Source organism: Mobula birostris, chromosome 10, assembly GCF_030028105.1.
Source record: "Mobula birostris isolate sMobBir1 chromosome 10, sMobBir1.hap1, whole genome shotgun sequence".
NCBI classification, from domain to species: Eukaryota; Metazoa; Chordata; class Chondrichthyes; order Myliobatiformes; family Myliobatidae; genus Mobula; species Mobula birostris.
Genome location: NC_092379.1, coordinates 138354360 through 138373875, shown reverse-complemented (window position 1 = coordinate 138373875; position 19516 = coordinate 138354360). Strand labels below are relative to the sequence as shown.

Sequence of the window (19516 nt, the reverse complement as noted above, 5' to 3'; positions counted from 1 at the left end):
TTTTGTATGTGGTCCTGATGAAGGGTCTCAGCCCGAAACGTTCACTGTACTCTTTTCCATAGATGCTGCCTGGCCTGCTGAGTTCCTCCAACATTTTGTGTGTGTGGTTTGATTTTGTACGATTACCTTGATTTTTTTATATGCGTCCGAATACATTTTGTTTAATAATTGCTTCTGATCTTTTCCCTCTGAACAGCTGTTGAACTATCTAATCCTGTTGTTTCTTGTTTTCTACGTCCTTTTGAATGAAAGGATTTGATGTCCAATTTTTCAGTCCAATAAAATATTCCTCAAATGTAAGGAATTCTGAAAAACTATTATCAGTGCATCATATACCTCACTATTCTCTTTTAATATCCTAACATGAAGTCCATCAGGAACCAGACACTTTCCAGCCGATAGTTCCAATAATTTGCTTACTTTCACTGTCCAGAGGAATGTAATTTTCCTGAGTCCTGTCCTCTTTTTCAGTTCTTTATTTCCATCTACTTCAGGGATGTTAGTTGTATCCTCTATAGTGAAGATGATGCTAAATGCCTTTTCAATCCCTCTGTCATCTCCCTGTTTTTATTAATAATTCCCCAGACTCACTTTATTAATAAAATTTTCTTCTTCAATTACTCCTAAGTTTTACTATCTGCTTTTGTATTTTTGGCTGGCTTTATTCTTTCTTTTTCTTCTTTATTAATCTTGCTTCCTGACCCACTGAATGTTTCACTAAGAGTGTTACTGATTAATAGAATGCGTGTAATATGTAAAGTGAGTTTGTAGGTGAAAAGCAATTTGTCTTGCAATACCTTCTGTGCAAATAAATGTATTCAAAAGGCAAATTATTATTTCTCCTTTCCATTGTTTCAGTTAAAAAGTTGTGTTCCTTTGTAACTTGCCAAGATGAATGTCATTAGATAACATGATTGTTGTCTGCATTGGTACTACATCTGCTATGCTTGCTTTAATTTTTTTAGAGTTCTCGGCAGCTTGCCTCTCGCTTCCACGAGCAGTTCATAGTACGAGAAGATCTCATGGGCCTCGCCATTGGTACACATGGAGCCAACATTCAACAGGCAAGGAAAGTGCCCGGCGTTACTGCCATTGAGCTAGATGAAGAGACGTGCACTTTCCACATCTACGGTGAGGTGGGTTCTTTTAGAATACATTTCTGAACAAGCATATTTATTGTTAACTGTTAAAGCTTAATGTTGTGCAGCTGCGTCTAAACATTTTAGCTTCAGTTGAAGAATAATGCCTGTCTTCCTTGATACAAATATATTTTAGTTTTTATGGACTTCGCTGGATTCACATTGTCCAGAGTTCAAACTACTGAAAGGTGATAAAATTCTAAGAGGGTTTAATAAGATAGAAGCTAAAAAGCAGCTTTTTCTGGCTAATCAGTGTAATCAAGAGGGTCTTAGTTTATGATTAAAAATTTGGCCCCATAGGATGGAGATGTTTTTCTCCAAAGATTATATGCTTTAGAATTCTTTGCTGCTTTGAAAGTTCTGGTACTTATAACTCAGCTGTAAGACTTGTGAAGTTTTTTTGGAATTAGATATCTAAGTCTGACTCTGCCAAGAAGATGTCTCATATACAACTGACAACATTTTCAGATGCTTCTCCATCTCACTGTTCTAGATATTAGAGCAGAGTTAGGCCATTCAACTCATCGAGTCTGCTCTGCCATTTTATCATGGCTGATGTATTTCTCTCCCAACCTTTTCTCCTGCCTTCTCTCTGAAACATTTCAAGCCCTGACTAATCAAGACCTTAAATACACCCAATGACATGCCCTCCACAGTTGCCAGATAATGAGTCCAAAACTGCTCACAATACTCCAATTGTGGCTTCACCAGTGTCTTATAAAGCCTCAGCATTACATCCTTGTTTTTATATTCTAGTCCTCTCAAAATGAATGTTAACATAGCATTTGCCTTCCTCACCAGTGACTCAATGGCAAGTTAACCTTTAGAGAATCCTGCATGAGAACTCCAAAGTCTCTTTGCACCTCAGATTTTAGAATTTGCTCTCCACTTAGAAAATAGTCTTATGTTTTTATTTCTTCTACCAAGCTGCATGACCATTCACTTCTAGACACTATATTCCATCTGCCACTTCTTTGCTCATTCTCCTATCTGTCCACATCCTTCTGCAGCCTCCCTGCCCCTCCACCTATCTTCATATCATTCACAAACTTGGCCACAAAGCCATCAATTCTGTCATCCAAATTATTGACATACAACATAAAAAGAAGTGGTCCCGGCACCAATCCCTGTGGACCACCACTAGTCACTGGCAGCCATTCAGGAAAGGCTTCTGTTATTCCCACTCTTTGCCTCCTGCCGATCAGCCAGTGCTCTATCCATGCTAGCATCTTTCCTGTCATACCATGTGCTCTTAGCTTGTTAAACAGCTTCATGTGTGGCACCTTGTCAAAGGCCTTCTGAAAATCCAAGTAAATAACATCCACTGATTCCGATTTGTCTATCCTACTAGTTATTTCTTCAAAGAATTCAAACAGATTTGTCTGGTAAGATTTTCCTTTTAGGAAACCATGCTGACTTTGGTCTATTTTATCATTTACCTCCAACTACCCCAAAACCTCATCCTGACCAGTCGCCCCAACATCTTCCCAACCACTGAGGTCAGGCTAACTAGACTATAATTTCCTTTCTTCTGCTACCCTCCCTTCTTAAAGAGTGGAGTGGTATTTGCAATTTTACAGTCATAGAACACTGTCAAAATCTAATGGTTCTTGAAAGATCATTACTAATGACTCACAATCTGTTAAGCTGCCCAAGCAGCTTCACCCTAGTAATAGCAACTGCAGTCACTTCTCTCCCCTGACACGATTGTTCTGCAGTAAAGACTGGTGCAAAATATTTAAGTTCATCTGCCATTTCCTTGTCTCCTATTACTACCTGTCCAGCAACATTTCCAGTGGTCCAATATCTACTCTTGCCTCCTTTTTACTCTTTATATCTGGAAAATCTTTTAGCATTCTCTTTGATATTGTTGTCTAACTTCCCACCAATTATGCTCTATTGTATGCTCTCTCTTTTGCTTTTATGTTGTCTTTGATTTCACTTCTTAGCCGTGGTTACATCATCCTACCTTTAGAATACTACTTTTTTAGAATGCATCTATCCTGCACCTTCTGAATTGCTCCCCAAAACTTCAGCAATAGCTGCTCTGCCGTCATTCCTTTTAGTGCCCCTTTCCAAACAACTTTAGCCAGCTCCTCTCTCATGCCTCTGTAATTTCCTTTACTCCACTGTAATACTGGTACATTTGATTCTAGCTTCTCCCTCCCAAATTGCATGGTAAATTCTACCATATATTCACTGTCTCCTAAGGGTTCCTTTACCTTTAAGCTCCCTCAGCAAACCTGGTTCATTACAGAACACCCAATCCAAAATAGCTGATCTCCTAGTGTGCGCAACCACAATCTGTTCTTAAAAAAAAAGCCATCTTGTAGGCATTCTACAAATTCTCTCTCTTGGGATCCATCACTACACTGTTTTTTGCCAATCTACCTGCATGTTGAAATCCCCCATGACTATCATAACATTTTCCTTTTGACATGCCTTTTCAATCTCCCATTGTAATTTGTAGCCCACATACTGGCTACTGTTTGGAGGCCTGTAGATAACTTCCAACAGGGTCTTTTTATCCTTGCAGTTTCTTAACTTTACCCACAAGGATTCTACATCTTTCAATCCTTTGTCATCTCTTTCTAATGACTTGATTAATTTTTTCTACTAACAGAGCCACACCACCCCCTCTGCCTACCTACCTGTCCCTCTGTTCCACTGCAACTCATCCCACTGACTAGAATTTTGTCCTATTATCTGCCTGTCCTTCCTGACAGTCTCACTACACACTGCCTCTGCTTGTATGCCAACTGCCCCATCCTCAGCTCTATCATTCATGTTCCCATCCCCCAGTCAAATTAGTTTAAACCCTCCCCAACAGTTCTAGAAAACCTGCCCATAACTATGTTAGTCACCTGCGGGTTCAGGTGTAACCATCCGTTTTGTATAGGTCACACCTCCCCCGGAAGATATGGCCAGTGAATCTGAAATCCTGCCCCCTGCACCAGTTCTTCAGCCATGCATTCACCTGCCAAATCATCCCATTCTTGCCCTCATTGGTGTGTGACACAGGGAAAAATTCTAACTGGCTTTGCTTATTTTCCATTAATTTGGCTAGTTGAATAAACAGAGGGACAATTTGCCAAGTTTGTAGATGGGAAGTTCGATGCAAAGGAAGTATAAATAATTATTTCTGTCATTAACTGGTCAAACATTTAACATTCTTGCTTGTGCTGCTAATTTCTATTCATGGGTTAGCAAGGTTGCTTTGACTGTCTGTGGCATATTTCTGTAAGAAGATACTGGTGGTTCAGTTTTGGTGATCCTTGTGATTGGGGACTTTGTTGAATTTGTGGTGCACGAGGGGATGTAAAAAGCATCTCCAAGTCTGTATGATATGTCATTTATCAAGGAGTATGGAATTTTGGGCATGGTGGCATTTCTACTTGTTACTGCTTTTCTTGGCAGAGTATACCAGGTTGGGAGAGGCCAATTAAATAAAGAACAAGGCTCCATAGAGCTGTACAGTCAGGAGCAGGCCATTCAGCCCACCTAGTGTTGTACTGAACTGTATTCTGTCTTTTTCCCATCGACCCAAACCTAGACCATAGCCTTCCACACCCCTCCTGTCCATGTACTTGCCCTCTCTTAAATCAAACCCACTTCCTTGGCTTCAGGTTCTCCTTAAGTATTTCACTCTTCACCCTTAATCTATGATCTCGAATTCTATTCTCACTCAAACTCATAGAAAATGCCTTTTGGCATATACCCATCTGTACCCTTCATAAATTTTATACCTCTATCAAATCTTACCTTATTCTCTTACACTCCAGGGAATAAATTCCTGAGCTATTCAGTCTTTCCCTGTAACTCAGGTCCTCAAGTTCCAGTAACATTCTTGTAAAGTTTCTCGACTTTTTCATCTTTCTGATATCTTTCTTGTAGGTAGGTGACCAACACTGCAAAAATTGAAGGATGACCAGAACTGCACACACTCCACTGTTGGGCAATTGAGTTAAAGAGAATAGATTCTCTAGTTCAATAATGAAAGGCGCTGGGGTGAAGTGGTCGGGTGCACTTGTCAGACAGCCTTTCATTTCTGCTCCAACCATCTGACCTTTTGACTGAAAGTGCTAGCAAAAACAAGCAACTCAATTTGGTAGGATTTCCTTTCCTGCATTGCTGGATGTAACGTTACAGTAATACTTGTGGCTGTAAGCCGACCAGGTGTGAGCCACGGTGGCAGGGCCTCCAGCACTGAGTCTGACCCTGTGGTGCAGAAGGGTGGGACGGAGAAGAGGAGAGCTGTCATCATTGGAGACTCTATAGTCAGGGGAGCAGACAGGAGGTTTTGTGGACATGAGAAGGACACCCGCATGGTTTGTTGCCTCCCGGGTGCCAGCGTCCGGGATGTCTCTGACCGGGTGCACGACATCCTGGTACGAGAGGGAAAGCAACCAGAAGTCGTGATACATGTTGGGGCCAACGACATAGGCAGGAAGAGGGATGAGGTCCTGAAGTGTGAGTTTCGGGAATTAGGCAGAAGGCTGAAGAACAGGACCTCAAGGGTGACGTTCTCAGGATTGCTGCCAGTGCTACGTGACAGTGATGGTAAGAATTGGAGGAGATGGCAGTTGAATGCGTGGCTGAGGAGTTGGTGCAGGGAGCAGGGTTTTAGATTTTTAGATCATTGGGATCTCTTCTGGGGAAGGTGGACCTGTACAGATTGGATGAGTTGCACCTGAACTCGAGGGGGAGCAATATTCTTGCAGGTAGGTTTGCTAGCATGGATCGGGAGGGTTTAAACTAATTTGCGAGGGGGATGGGACCCAGAGCGATAGAGCAGTGAAAGAAGTGCATGGAGTAAAGCCAGATCTAACATACAGAGAGGCTTTGAGGAAAGAGAAGCAGAATAAACGGTGTAAAGATAGTAAGGTAGAAGGGCTGAAATGTGTGTACCTCAATGCAAGAAGCATCAGGAACAAAGATGATGAACTGAGAGCTTGGGTACATACATGGAATTATGATGTAGTGGCCATTACGGAGACTTGGCTGGCACCAGGGCAGGAATGGATTCTCAATATTCCTGGATTTCAGTGCTTTAAAAGGGTTGGAGAGGGCAGAAAAAGGGGAGGAGGGGTGGCATTACTAGTCAGGGATACTATTACAGCTACAGAAAGTGTGGATAATGTAGCAGGATCCTCTTTTGAGTCAATATGGGTGGAAGTCAGGAACAGGAAGGGAGCAGTTACTCTACTGGGGGTATTCTATAAGCCCCCTGGTAGCAGCAGAGATACAGAGGAGCAGATTGGGAGGCAGATTTTGGAAAGGTGCAAAAATAACAGGGTTGTTATCATGGGTGACTTTAACTTCCCTAATATTGATTGGCACCTGATTAGTTCCAAGGGTTGAGATGGGGCAGAGTTTGTTCAGTGTGTCCAGGATGGATTCCTGTCACAGTATGTGGACAGGCCGACCAGGGGGAATGCCATACTAGATCTAGTACTAGGTAATGAACCGGGTCAGGTCACAGATCTCTCAGTGGGTGAGCATCTGGGAGACAGTGACCACCGCTCCCTGGCCTTTATAATTATCATGGAAAAGGATAGAATCAAAGAGGACAGGAAAATTTTTAATTGGGGAAAGGCAAATTAGGAGGCTATAAGGCTAGAACTTGCGGGTGTGAATTGGGATGATGTTTTTGCAGGGAAATGTACTATGGACATGTGGTCGATGTTTAGAGATCTCTTGTAGGATGTAAGGGATAAATTTGTCCCGGTGAGGAAGATAAAGAATGGTAGGGTGAAGGAACCATAGGTGACAAGTGAGGTGGAAAATCTAGTCAGGTGGAAGAAGGCAGCATACATGAGGTTTAGGAAGCAAGGATCAGATGGGTCTGTTGAGGAATATAGGGAAGCAAGAAAGGAGCTTAAGAAGGGGCTGAGAAGAGCAAGAAGGGGGCATGAGAAGGCCTTGGCGAGTAGGGTAAAGGAAAATCCCAAGGCATTCTTCAATTATGTGAAGAAAAAAAGGAAGACAGAAGTGAAGGTAGGACTGATTAGAGATAAAGGTGGGAAGATGTGCCTGGAGGCTGTGGAAGTGAGCGGGGTCTTCAGTGAATACTTCTGTTCGGTATTCACCAATGAGAGAGAACTTGATGATGGTGAGGACAATATGAGTGAGGTTGATGTTCTGGAGCATGTTGATATTAAGGGAGAGGAGGTGTTGGAGTTGTTAAAATACATTAGGACAGATAAGTCCCTGGGGCCTGACGGAATATTCCCCAGGCTGCTCCACGAGGCGAGAGAAGACATTGCTGATACTCTGGCTAGGATCTTTATGTCCTCGTTGTCCACGGGAATGGTACCGGAGGATTGGAGGGGAGGCGAATGTTGTTCCCTTGTTCAAAAAAGGTAGTAGGGATAGTCCGGGTAATTATAGGCCAGTGAGCCTTACGTCTGTGGTGGGGAAAGCTGTTGGAAAAGATTCTTAGAGATAGGATCTATAGGCATTTAGAGAATCATGGTCTGATCAGGGACAGTCAGCATGGCTTTGTGAAGGGCAGATCGTGTCTAACAAGCCTGATAGAGTTCTTTGAGGAGGTGACCAGGCATATAGATGAGGGTAGTGCAGTGGATGTGATCTATATGGATTTTAGTAAGGCATTTGACAAGGTTCCACACGGTAGGCTTATTCAGAAAGTTAGAAGGCATGGGATCCAGGGAAGTTTGGCCAGGTGGATTCAGAATTGGCTTGCCTGCAGAAGGCAGAGGGTGGTGGTGGAGGGAGTACATTCATATTGGAGGATTGTGACTAGTGGTGTCCCACAAGGATCTGTTCTGGGACCTCTACTTTTCATGATTTTTATTAACGACCTGGATGTGGGGGTAGAAGGGTGGGTTGGCAAGTTTGCAGACGACACAAAGGTTGGTGGTGTTGTAGATAGTGTAGAGGATTGTCAAAGGTTGCAGAGGGACATTGAAAGGATGCAGAAGTGGGCTGAGAAGTGGCAGATGGAGTTCAACCCGGAGAAGTGTGAGGTGGTACACTTTGGAAGGACAAACTCCAAGGCAGAGTGCAAAGTAAATGGCAAGATACTTGGTAGTGTGGAGGAGCAGAGGGATCTCAGGGTACACGTCCATAGATCCCTGAAAGTTGCCTCACATGTGGATAGGGTAGTTAAGAAAGCTTATGGTGTGTTAGCTTTCATAAGTTGAGGGATAGAGTTTAAGAGTCGCGAGGTAATGATGCAGCTCTATAAAACTCTGGTTAGGCCACACTTGGAGTACTGTGTCCAGTTCTGGTCACCTCACTGTAGGAAGGATGTGGAAGCATTGGAAAGGGTACAGAGGAGATTTACCAGGATGCTGCCTGGTTTAGAAAGTATTCATTATGATCGGAGATTAAGGGAGTTAGGGCTTTACTCTTTGGAGAGAAGGAGGATGAGAGGAGACATGGTAGAGGTGTACAAGATAATAAGAGGAATAGATAGAGTGGATAGCCAGCGCCTCTTCCCCAGGGCACCACTGCTCAATACAAGAGAACATGGCTTTAAGGTAAGGGGTGAGAAGTTCAAGGGGGATATTAGAGGAAGGTTTTTTACTCAGAGAGTGGTTGGTGTGTGGAATGCACTGCCTGAGTCAGTGGTGGAGGCAGATACACTAGTGAAGTTTAAGAGACTACTAGACAGGTATATGGAGGAATCTAAGGTGGGGGCTTATATGGGAGGCAGGGTTTGAGGGTCAGCACAACATTGTGGGCCGAAGAGCCTGTACTGTGCTGTACTAGTCTATGTTCTATGTTATACCAGAAATTGTTTTTTTGGCATTTGTAAATGAAAGTTGAATATGGTGAAAATAGACAGATCAATCAACACTTTGAGCTTAGAGACAACCTGAATGCTGTGGGCATAATGGGAAATGAGGCATCATAACAACAGTTATTGCTGTTTACTTCGGTTATAGCTCATTATTTCTCCAGCTAAACCTCTAGTTGTTGTTCTGTTTCTTCTTTGCATATGTTTATTTATTTAGAGATACAGCATGGTAATAGGCCCTTCCAGCCCAAAAAGCCTGTGCCGCCCATTTATACCCATGTGTAATTAGTATACCAATTAATCTACTAGCCCATTTGTATGTCCTTGGAATGTGAGAGGAAAAATGTATGAACTCCACACAGCGGTGTGAATTGAACCCAGGTCGCTGGCACTTTACTAGCATTATGCTAACTATTACACTACAATACCACATGTATCATGTGAATATGAGCCAACACTGGAAAATTCTTTAAACTTTTATGTCATTAGCACATTGAGTGAAATTCCCTTTGAATTTCAAGGTGCTTTGCAATACATACAAGATTCAAGATTATTGCCATTCATCAGTACAGTGTAAAGGAGAACAAAATGACTGTACAAGACAAATGTTATCAGCTGAACTTATAGCACTTCTGCACCTTTGCCAAAAGGCACACTCTGAGACTGTCAGCGGAACAGGTGGAGTTTCATCATAGGGTGAATGCATAAAACAATGATTTTGTTTTGCCTGTTTAGGCAGTTGCTTAAGATTCCAAAGTACAGTTTAAAAACAAAAACATGCAAGTAGGTGATACTGATATCTAATGAGTTAATATACAGGCAATGCCAAAAAATGTCTGTTGCATGGAGTAGGTTCTGAGCCATGTTGCCCCAGCAACTCCTGACAAACCTGATTAAACCCTTACCTAATCACAGAACTGTGGGAGGAAACCGGAGCATCCCGGGAGGACATACAAACTCCTTGCAGAACAGCACCAGAATTGAACTCTGAATTCAGAAATGTCTTGAGTTGTAATAGTCTGGTGCCAACTGTAGCACCCATTTTAGTGGAGTCTGCAATGGTAATCGTATTCTGGAGACACAAGAGACTGCAAACACTAGAATCTGGAGCAAGGAATAAACTGCTGGAGGAACTCAATAGCTGAGGCAGATCTTTTGGGGGAAGTAGACAACCAACATTTCAGGCCCAGACATCATCTGCCCATTTCCCTCTACAGGTGCTGCCTGACCCACTGAATTCCTCAGTTTGTTTTTTTTGGTTGGTAATCGTATTCACTGCATCTGTCAAATGTTTGAGGGATGGAAGTTTGAACTATAATACTGCTTGCCTTTTGTGTGCTCTGCAATTATATTTTTGCCTTAAAATACAACTAGATTGCTTGGGGGATATTTTGCTCAAGGTCGGTAGAAATGTTGTTGGGATGAGAAAAGATAACCAAGGGAGTAAATGTATTTTAATAACAGCCAAAACAAGCATTAATCTCTACAGTGTTCATATGGTGACATCCTCAAGATCTTGTTCTTGAATGTTTTTGACACAATTTTTCAGAGAGCACTTTTGTAATTGAGCGTGCAGCCTTCGGGTATATGAAATGCACTATTTAAGGTTTATTGCCTTGTGATTGTCTAAATGAACCTTTCTTGAAAACAGTTTAGCACCGTTCTGATATTCACAGTGACCTTCTAACTTTGTTACATGGGAGAATTTTCAGCTTGTGGCATATATTTGTATCTGCTTGAAAATTTAGTATTTTCCAACAGTTTACTTAGGAAGTCTTGTTATTTCTCTAACTATATACATGTCTTGCTTAATGGAAGCTGGCCCTTTTGCTTGTCAGTGGAATTGAAGTCCGAGGTATGGAAAGCATGGTAGCAGAATGAAATGGGCTTTGAGTCAGGAAATACAATCGTTGAATGGTGTAAAAGGAAGATATGTTCATGTTCTCCAAGGAGCAAATTAAGACCATGATTATTTTTCTGCATACGATAACTTGAACCAGGGCCCACTGGGTGCCATTTCAAAGCTATTTATGTGGGGGGAAAAAATATGGGAGCATGATGAGTAATAACAGTATAGTAGTGACAGAACACACAAAAATATGAGCAGACTGGTTGGTTTGGACATAATTTTGATCATTTTTTCCCAATTCTAAAGAGATACAGTAATAGGGAGACCTGAGTGTATATACTGTATGTACTAATGTTTGATGACAGTGCTAATTGTGAAACAAATTTTTTGAAAGGGCAGATGTAATTATACTTAAGACCATCACCCCTACTGGGTCATAAGCCACCAACAGCAGCTCACCAGAGTCCTCTGTCCTGGGCCAGTCTTTCAAGCTGTCCCAGGTGTAGTCCATCAAAAATTCTTTCTCTCCGAGGAATGAGATCTTTGAAGCTTCTGTTGGTGTTTCTATAGCTACTTCCGGGACATCTCGAGGCAACTCGTGTAGCAGCAGAACTCTCGATGGATACGATTAAATATTCTCGTTTCAGCCTTATACAGCTAAAAAGCACAGCTGCCTCCAAGGTCAGTACAGTCAACAAAGATGTCTTAATGCATTTAAACGAACTATCACTGCTTAAAACTGACAGAAGCAATGCTGATTGTGGACGGACTCCTTGCCGGATTCCACGTAGTTTTTGCAGGTCGGGTACAAGTGCGTTTAAGGAAACGGGGTTTTAAACTCTCGATAACTGACTAACTTGCTGGCAAATGTGCAGTCTGGTGAATAAAATCGATGATCTCAGAGCTAGGGTGCTGAAACATAGGGACGTTAGGGCCGGGTGTCCTTTGTTTTATGGAATCTTGGTTAACCCCTTCTGTACTGGATGCAACGATTCAGATCAATGGGTTTACTATACACCGTCAGGATAGACCTATAGAGTCTCTCAGAAGCAGAGGTGGAGGAGTGTGCCTCGTGATCAACTCTTCTTGGTGCACAAATATATCAGTGCTGTGTCAATTCTGCTCACCAAACCTGGAATATCTAGCAATTAAGTGCCATCCTTTTTACCTACCGCGGGAGATTTCCGGGATCATTTTGGTAGCGGTATACATTCCACCTCAGGCCAATATTAGTCAGGCTTTAGGTGATCTGAGCAATGGGATCAACATGCGCGAAACAGCGCACCCTAACACCTTCACCATCATTTTGGAGGATTTTAACCAGGCCATTCTGAAAAAATTCCTAAGCAATTAACATTAACAGATCATTTGCAATACCAGAGGACCACTGTTACACCACCATCAGTACTGTGCTATTCCACGCCTTCACTTTGGGAAGTCTGATCACAAGGCTGTACTTCTACTCCCTGAGTACAGGCAGAGACTGAAGACCAGTAGTGAGGACCAAGAAGGTATAGACAAAGGAAGCACAGGAGCATTTACAGGACTGCTTTGAATCGGTGGATTGGACTGTATTCAGAGATTCATCTTTGAATCTGAATCAGTATGCTTTGGTTGTTGCCAACTTCATTAAAACTTGTGTAGATGAGCGTGTGCTTACAAAGACTTACTGTACATTCCCAAATCAAAAGCTGTGGATGAACCAGGAAGTACGTCGTTTGCTGAAGGCTAGTTCTGTGACTTTCAAGTCTGGTGACCCAGGTCCGTACCAGAAAACTAGGTATGATTTGCGGAGGGTTATCTCAAGGCTGAAGAGACAATTTCAAACGAGGTTGGAGGCGACATCAGATGTATGACAACCCTGGCAGGGTTTGCAAGACATTACTTTGTACAAAGCGAAACCCAATAACATGAATAACAGCAATGCTTCACATCCAGGTGAACTCAATGCCTTATATGCCTGCTTTGAAAGGGAGAATATAACTACAGCTATGAAGATCCCTGCTGCATCTAATGACCCTGTGATCTCTGTCTCAGAGGCCGATGTTAAGCTGCTTAAAAAAGGTGAACCCTCGCAGGACAGAAGGTCCCGATGGAGTACCTCGTAAAGCTTGGATAACCTGTGCCAATCAACTGGCGGGGGTAGTCAGGATATTTTCATCTTCTCACTGCTATGGGTGGAAGTTCCCACTTGCTTCAAAAAGGCAACAATTATACCAGTGCCTAAGAAAAATAATGTGAGTTGCCTTAATGACTATTGCCCGGTAGCACCCACATCTACAGTGATGAAATGCTTTGAGAGGTTGGTCATGACTAGACTGAACTCCTGCCTCAGCAAGGACCTGGATCCATTGCAATTTGCCTATTGCCACAATAGGTCAATGGCAGATGCGATCTCAATGGCTCTTGACACGGCCTTAGACTACCTGGACAGTACAAACACCTATGTCAGGATTCTGTTCATCGACTGTAGCTCTGCATTCAACAACATCATTCCCACAATCATGATTGAGAAATTACAAAACCTGGGCCTCTGTACCTCCCTCTGCAATTGGATCCTCGACTTCCTAACTGGAAGACCACAATCGGTGCAGATTGGTGATAACATATCCTCCTTGCTGACTATCAGCACTGGTGCACCTCAGGGGTGTGTGCTTAGCCCACTGCTCTGCTCTACTCTATACCCATGATTGTGTGTCTAGGCATAGCTCAAATACCATCTATAAATTTGCTGATGATACAACCATTGTTAGGAGAATCTCAGTTGGAGACGAGGGGGCCTGCAGGAGCGAGATATGCCAACTAGTGGTGTAGTGCCGCAGTAACAACCTTGCACTCAACGTCAATAAGATGAAAGACCTGGTTGTGGACTTCAGGAAGGGTAAAACGAAGAAACACGTACCAATCCTCATAGAGGGATCAGAAGTAGAGAGAGTGCGAGTTTCAAGTTCCTGGGTGTCAAGATCTGTGAGGACCTAACCTGGTCTTTATATGCAGTTATAAAGAAGGCAAGACAGCGACTATACTTCATTAGGAGTATGAAGAGATCTGGTATGTCAACAGATACACTCAAAAACTTCTATAGATTTACCATGGAGAGCATTCTGACAGGCTGCATCACTGTCTGGTATGGGGGGGGGGGCTTCTGCACAGGATTGAAAGAAGCTGCAGAGGGTTGTAAATTTAGTCGGCTCTATCTTGGGTACTAGCCTTTGTACAAAGTACCCAGGACATCTTCAAGGAGCAGTGTCTCAGAAAAGCAGCATTTATTATTAAGGACCTCCAGCAACCAGGACATGCCCTTTTCTCAATGTTACCATCAAGTTGGAGGTACAGAAGCCTGAAGCCGCATACTCAGCGATTCAGGAACAGCTTCTTCCCCTCTGCCATCCAATTTCTAAATGGAGATTGAGCACTACCTTACTTTTTTAATATATATTATTTCTGTTTTTTGTACAGTTTTTAATCTATTCAGTATTTGTACAGTATTATTATTTTTTTTTCTTCTACATTATGTATTGCATTGAACTGCTGCTGTGAAGTTAACAAATTTCAGAACACATGCCGGAGATAATAGACCTGATTCTGGTTCCTTTTGCAGCCAGGTTTGGGGCTGACCATGGCACAGTTAGATACAATGATAGGCTTTATAAGTAGTCACAAAGAATGCAATAGGAAGGTAATGTGGAATCTTTACAAGATCAGTTAAACTTGAACTGGAGTACTGGTATTCTGGTAAACATGCAGTGTAGTCACGCGCAAATGCACTACTAAAGAAACATACAGAGGCTGAGAGAGCTGAATTCAGAATGCCTTTACCGATTCAAAGTCGCGCGCTTAAATCTCCCCTCCCATGGGCCTCTGCGACCCGCGGGGCGGACGTGACGTCAGGCTGTCCCCAGAAGGTCTGCCCCGAGCGGGTAGTTCCAAACGCACTACTGCGTGTGCAGGTACCCTCACTGGTTGCTCAATGTCCAAGTGCGCCGGTTTGAGGCGGTCCACTGTAAAAGTCTCTTCCCGACCACCCACCTCCACGACACAAGTGGTTCCGTTGTGCCGGATCACCTTGAAGGGTCCCTCGTATGGCTGCTGTAGAGGTGTCCTGTGCATGCCCCTGCAAATAAAGACATACTTACAGTCTCGGAGGTCCTTAGGGATGAAGGATGGCGTGGGACCATGCCTGGAGGTCGGGACCAGTGCCAGGGTCCCTACCTTGTCCTGCAGCCTTGTTAGCACCGCTGCTGGAGTTTTTTACGAACCTCGGACCTCTGGTACGATCTCGCCTGGGACCGTCAGGGGGGCGCCGTAGACCAATTCCGCCAAGGAGGTGTCCAGGTCCTCCTTGGGGGCTGTGCAGATGCCCAGTAGGACCCAGGGAAGCTCATCTGTCCAGTTGGGGCCCCTGAGGCGCGCCATCAGGGCCGACTTGAGATGCCGGTGGAATCGCTCTACCAAACGGTTGGACTGGGGATGCTACGCTGTGGTGTGATGCAGCTGGGTGCCCAGGAGCTGTGCCAGTGCTGCCCACAAACCAGACGAGAACTATGCCCCTCTGTCGGAGGTGATGTTAGTTGGGAGGCCGAACCTGGCGATCCAGTTTGCAATGAGCGTCCTGGCGCAGGACTCTGGACGTGTCTGAGAGCGGTATGGCTTCCGGCCATCTGGTGAACCTGTCTACCATAGTAAAGATATACCTGGCGCCCCGGGAGACTAGCAGGGGGCCAACGATGTCCACGTGGATATGTTGGAACCTCCTGTGCGTCGGCTGGAACTGCTGGAGGGGAGCCTTCACGGGCCGCTGGACTTCGGCTGTCTGGCAGTGTACACAGGTCCTGGCCCAGTGTCCGACCTGTTTGCGCAAACCATACCAGACGAATCTGTCCGTTACCAGCTTGATGGATGAGTAGGCCAGGTCGTGCAGCATGTCGAACACCCGGCGCCTCCATGCTGCTGGTACCACGAGTCGGGGTTTGTCAGTAGACACGTCACACTGGAGTCGATCTGCTGCCAAGCCGACGGAGCCGTCCTCCAACTGGAGCCCCGAAACGGCGGTGCGGTAAGCCGGGATCTCGGGTGTCCAACCGTTGTGCTTCCGCCAGTGCTGCGTAGTCTGTTCCTGAGGACGTTATGCCTACTGAGTGGAGGCAGGGGCGAGACAGTGTGTTGGTGACGACGTTGTTCTTCCCTGCGATGTGGCGGATGTCCGTGGTGAATTCTGAAATAAAGGACAGGTGCCTCTGCTGCCGAGCCGACCATGGGTTCGATACCTTGGCCAGTGTGAAGGTGAGGGGCTTGTGGTCCTTATACACGGTGAACTCCCTTCCCTCGAGGAAGTACCGGAAATGCCGGACAGCCAGGTAGAGTGCTAGCAACTCTTTGTCGAAAGTGCTGTACTTCACCACTGGTGGCCGTAGGTGCCGGCTGAAGAAAGCAAGTGGTTGTCACTGGTCCTCGACGAGCTGCTGCAGGACTCCGCTGACTGCCGTGTCGGAAGCGTCGACTGTGAGTGCCGTGGGTACATGGATTCTCGGGTGCACTAGGAGCGCCACCCTTGCCAGTGCCTCCTTGGCCTGCTCGAATGCTTCCGTGGACTCCGTGTCCCATGCCACTCCTTTGGCCTTGCCAGCCATCAGGCTGAACAAGGGTCTCATGATGCGTGCCGCCGCCGGCATGAACCGATGATAAAAGTTGACCATCCCTAGGAACTCCTGCAGGCCCTTGACCGTGCTGGGCTTGGGGAACTGGCAGATGGCCTGGACCTTGTCTGGTAGGGGAACTGCGCCATGTCGGTTGACTCTGTGGCCCAAGCAGTTGATCTCCGGCAGCCCGAACTGGCACTTCGCCAGATTGATTGCCAGTCTGTGGTCGCTCAAGCGTTGACAGAGCTGGCACAAATGTGCCACGTGCTCTTGGTGCGAACAGCTGGCCACCAGGATATCATCCAAGTAAATGAAAACGAAATCCAGGCCGCGTCCCACTGAGTCCATGAGTCTTTGGAAAGTTTGGGCTGCATTCTTGAGACCGAAAGGCATCCTCAGGAATTCGAACAAGCCGAACGGGGTGGTGAGGGCTGTCTTGGGCACATTGTCAGGGTGCACTGGGATCTGATGGTATCCCCTGACCAGGTCGATTTTCGAGAAGATGGTCGCTCCGTGCAGGTTCACTGTGAAGTCCTGGATGTGGGGTACCGGGTATCTGTTGGCGGTTGTGGCGTCGTTGAGCCTTCTGTAGTCTCTGCAGGGCCTCTATTCTCCTGCGGACTTGGGCACCATGTGCAGCGGGGATGCCCACGGGCTGTCTGAGCGGCGTACAATTCCCATCTCTTCCATCTTACGGGACTCCTCCTTGGCGAGGTGGAGCTTGTCAGGTGGGAGCCTGCGAGCTCGGGCGTGCAGTGGCGGTCCTTGCGTGGGGTTGTGCTGCACGCCGTGCTTGGGGTTGGCCGTGGAGAACTGTGGGGTGACTATGGAGGGGACTTCTGCCAACACCCTGGCGAATTCATTACCCAAGAGGGTCACTGAATCCGGGTAGAGGTCCGGTAGCTTGGCTTCTCCGAGCTGGAAAGTCTGGAATGTCTTGGCGTGGACCAAACGCCGGCCTTTTAGGTCGACCAGGAGGCAGTTGGCTTGTAGGAAATCTGCCCCTAGTAGTGGCTGTGACACCGCTGCCAACGTGAAAGTCCAAGTGAAACGGCTGAACCCAAAACGCAGTGAGATAGTTTGCGGGCCGTACGTCCGAATACTGGTGCCATTTGCAGCAGTGAGTTCGGGGCCTGGGACCGCATTACGAGTGTCCATGTTTGAGGGGGGGAGTACGCTGACTTCGGCCCCAGTGTCTACCAGAAAGTGCCGCCCGGAGTGGGGGTCCCAGAGGTACAGGAGGCTGTCTCGGTGGCCAACCATCGTAGCCATTAGTGACGGCTGGCCCCAGTGTTTCCTGGAAAGGCACATGGGGACGGCAGCGGCACCCCATCTTTGGTGATAGAAACACCATTGTTCCGAACTTTCGTCTTTCTCCCCCGTGGGTCTCAACGGCTTCGGTTGCGGGGCCTGGGCTTTGGGGCGCGCGATCGTGGCTAGGCCAGTGGAGGCTGCTCCACGTTGCTTGCTCTGCCAAAGGACGTCTGCTTTAGCTGCGACCTTGCGTGGGTCGCTGAAATCCTCACTCACGAGGAGGAGGCGAATGTCCTCTGGCATTTGCTCGAGGAACAACTGTTCAAATAAAAGGCACGGCTTATGGCCGTCCATGAGCGCCAGCATATCATTCATGAGCTGGGATGGCGTGCGGTCGCCCAGGCCGTCCACGTGTAGGAGCCGCGCAGCCTGGTCGTGGCAGGAGAGTCTGAAGGTACGGATCAGGAGCGCCTTAAGCTTAGTGGTGCTGACCACGTAGTGGTACCACGTGGCGTCGGCTGTAATGTCTTTGATTCTTTGATATTGAACTGGGCCTCAGCCTTCTCGAACCAAACGTGGGGCTGAGTGGCCCAGAAAGTTGGGAGCTTCGGAGAGAACGCACTGTGCGAGTTGCTCGAACTCATGGCTGGTCGCTGAGTTGCCGGCTCCAGATGCCATCTGGAACATCGGGGCCACCAATGTAGCCACGCACAAACGCACTACTAAAGAAACACACGGAGGCAGAGAGAGCTGAACTCAGAATGCCTTTACTGATTCAAAATCGGACGTGACGTCAGACTGTCCCCGGAAGGTCCGCCCCAAGCGGGTAGTTCCAAACGCGAGTCTGCCCGCGGTTCCCGATGGCGGTTCGAGTCCCGCATGTGCGGGCTGCCACAGCTGGAGGAATAACCACAAGATGTAGTAAAATGGTTCTGGGCATCAGGGAGTTCAGTTACATGGATTAAATGGAAGAAGCTAGAACTGTTCTGATAGCGAAGAAGATGAAGGATGATTTGATGAAAGTGTTTTAGAATCAAGGGTCTGGATGACTTGTATAGTGAGTGATTTCATTTGGAATAAAGGTTGAGAAAAATTGCAGGGAGGTAGGAATATTCATGTAGTGGCTAATTGCAAAGTGCAGTTCACACCCTGTGAGGCTGGTAAATGCCAATTCATCTGTTGCCATCAAGTCACAGTTGGATGTTTAAGGAATGGATGAAAGTAATTCAGGGCAATGGGGAATGAGATCACTAGATTGCTCTCGAGTGGGAATAAAAGGATCCTTTTCTGGTTAGCTGTCGGTGATTAGTTGTGTTCCATGGGACACGGTGTTGCGAGTGCTTTTTATGTTGTGTATCAATGATTTAGATGATTGAAAAGATGGCTCTGTTGCAGAGTTTGCAGATGATACGAAAATTGGTGGAGGGGCAAGTACTGTTGAAGAAACGGAAAGGCTGCAGAAAAATTTAGACAGATTAGGAAAATGGGCAAGAAAATGACAAATGAAATACAATGTTTGAAAATGTGTGGTCATGCACTTCAGTAGAAGAAATAAATGTGCAGACTATTTTCTAAAGGTGTGGGGGGGAGGGGAATCCAAAAGTCTGAGGTGCAAAGGATGTGGAGACCTTGTGCAGAACAACCTAAAGGTTAGCTTGCGGTGGTGAGGCAGGCAAATGCAATGTTAGCATTCATTTCAAGAGGTTTAGAATATCAGAGCAGGGATGTGATGCTGAGGCTTTATAAGGCACTGGAAAGGCCTCACTTTGAGTATTGTGAACAGTTTTGGGCACCTCCTCGAAGAAAATATGTGCTGGCATTGGAGAAGGTTCAGAAGGATGATTCCGGGAATGAAAAGGTTATCATGTGA

At 45.8% G+C, this 19516-nt stretch overlaps 1 protein-coding gene across 5 annotated transcripts in view; it reads left to right on the top strand.

Moving 5' to 3' along the window:
* fmr1 (fragile X messenger ribonucleoprotein 1) overlaps positions 1–19516 on the top strand; it is a 96385-nt gene that overhangs the window by 46745 nt on the left and 30124 nt on the right. For all 5 annotated transcript variants that reach the window (XM_072271051.1, XM_072271054.1, XM_072271055.1 and 2 more), the window contains exon 8: positions 966–1136. In XM_072271051.1, the coding sequence (XP_072127152.1) occupies positions 966–1136 (171 nt within the window). The remainder of the gene's footprint in view (positions 1–965; positions 1137–19516) is intronic.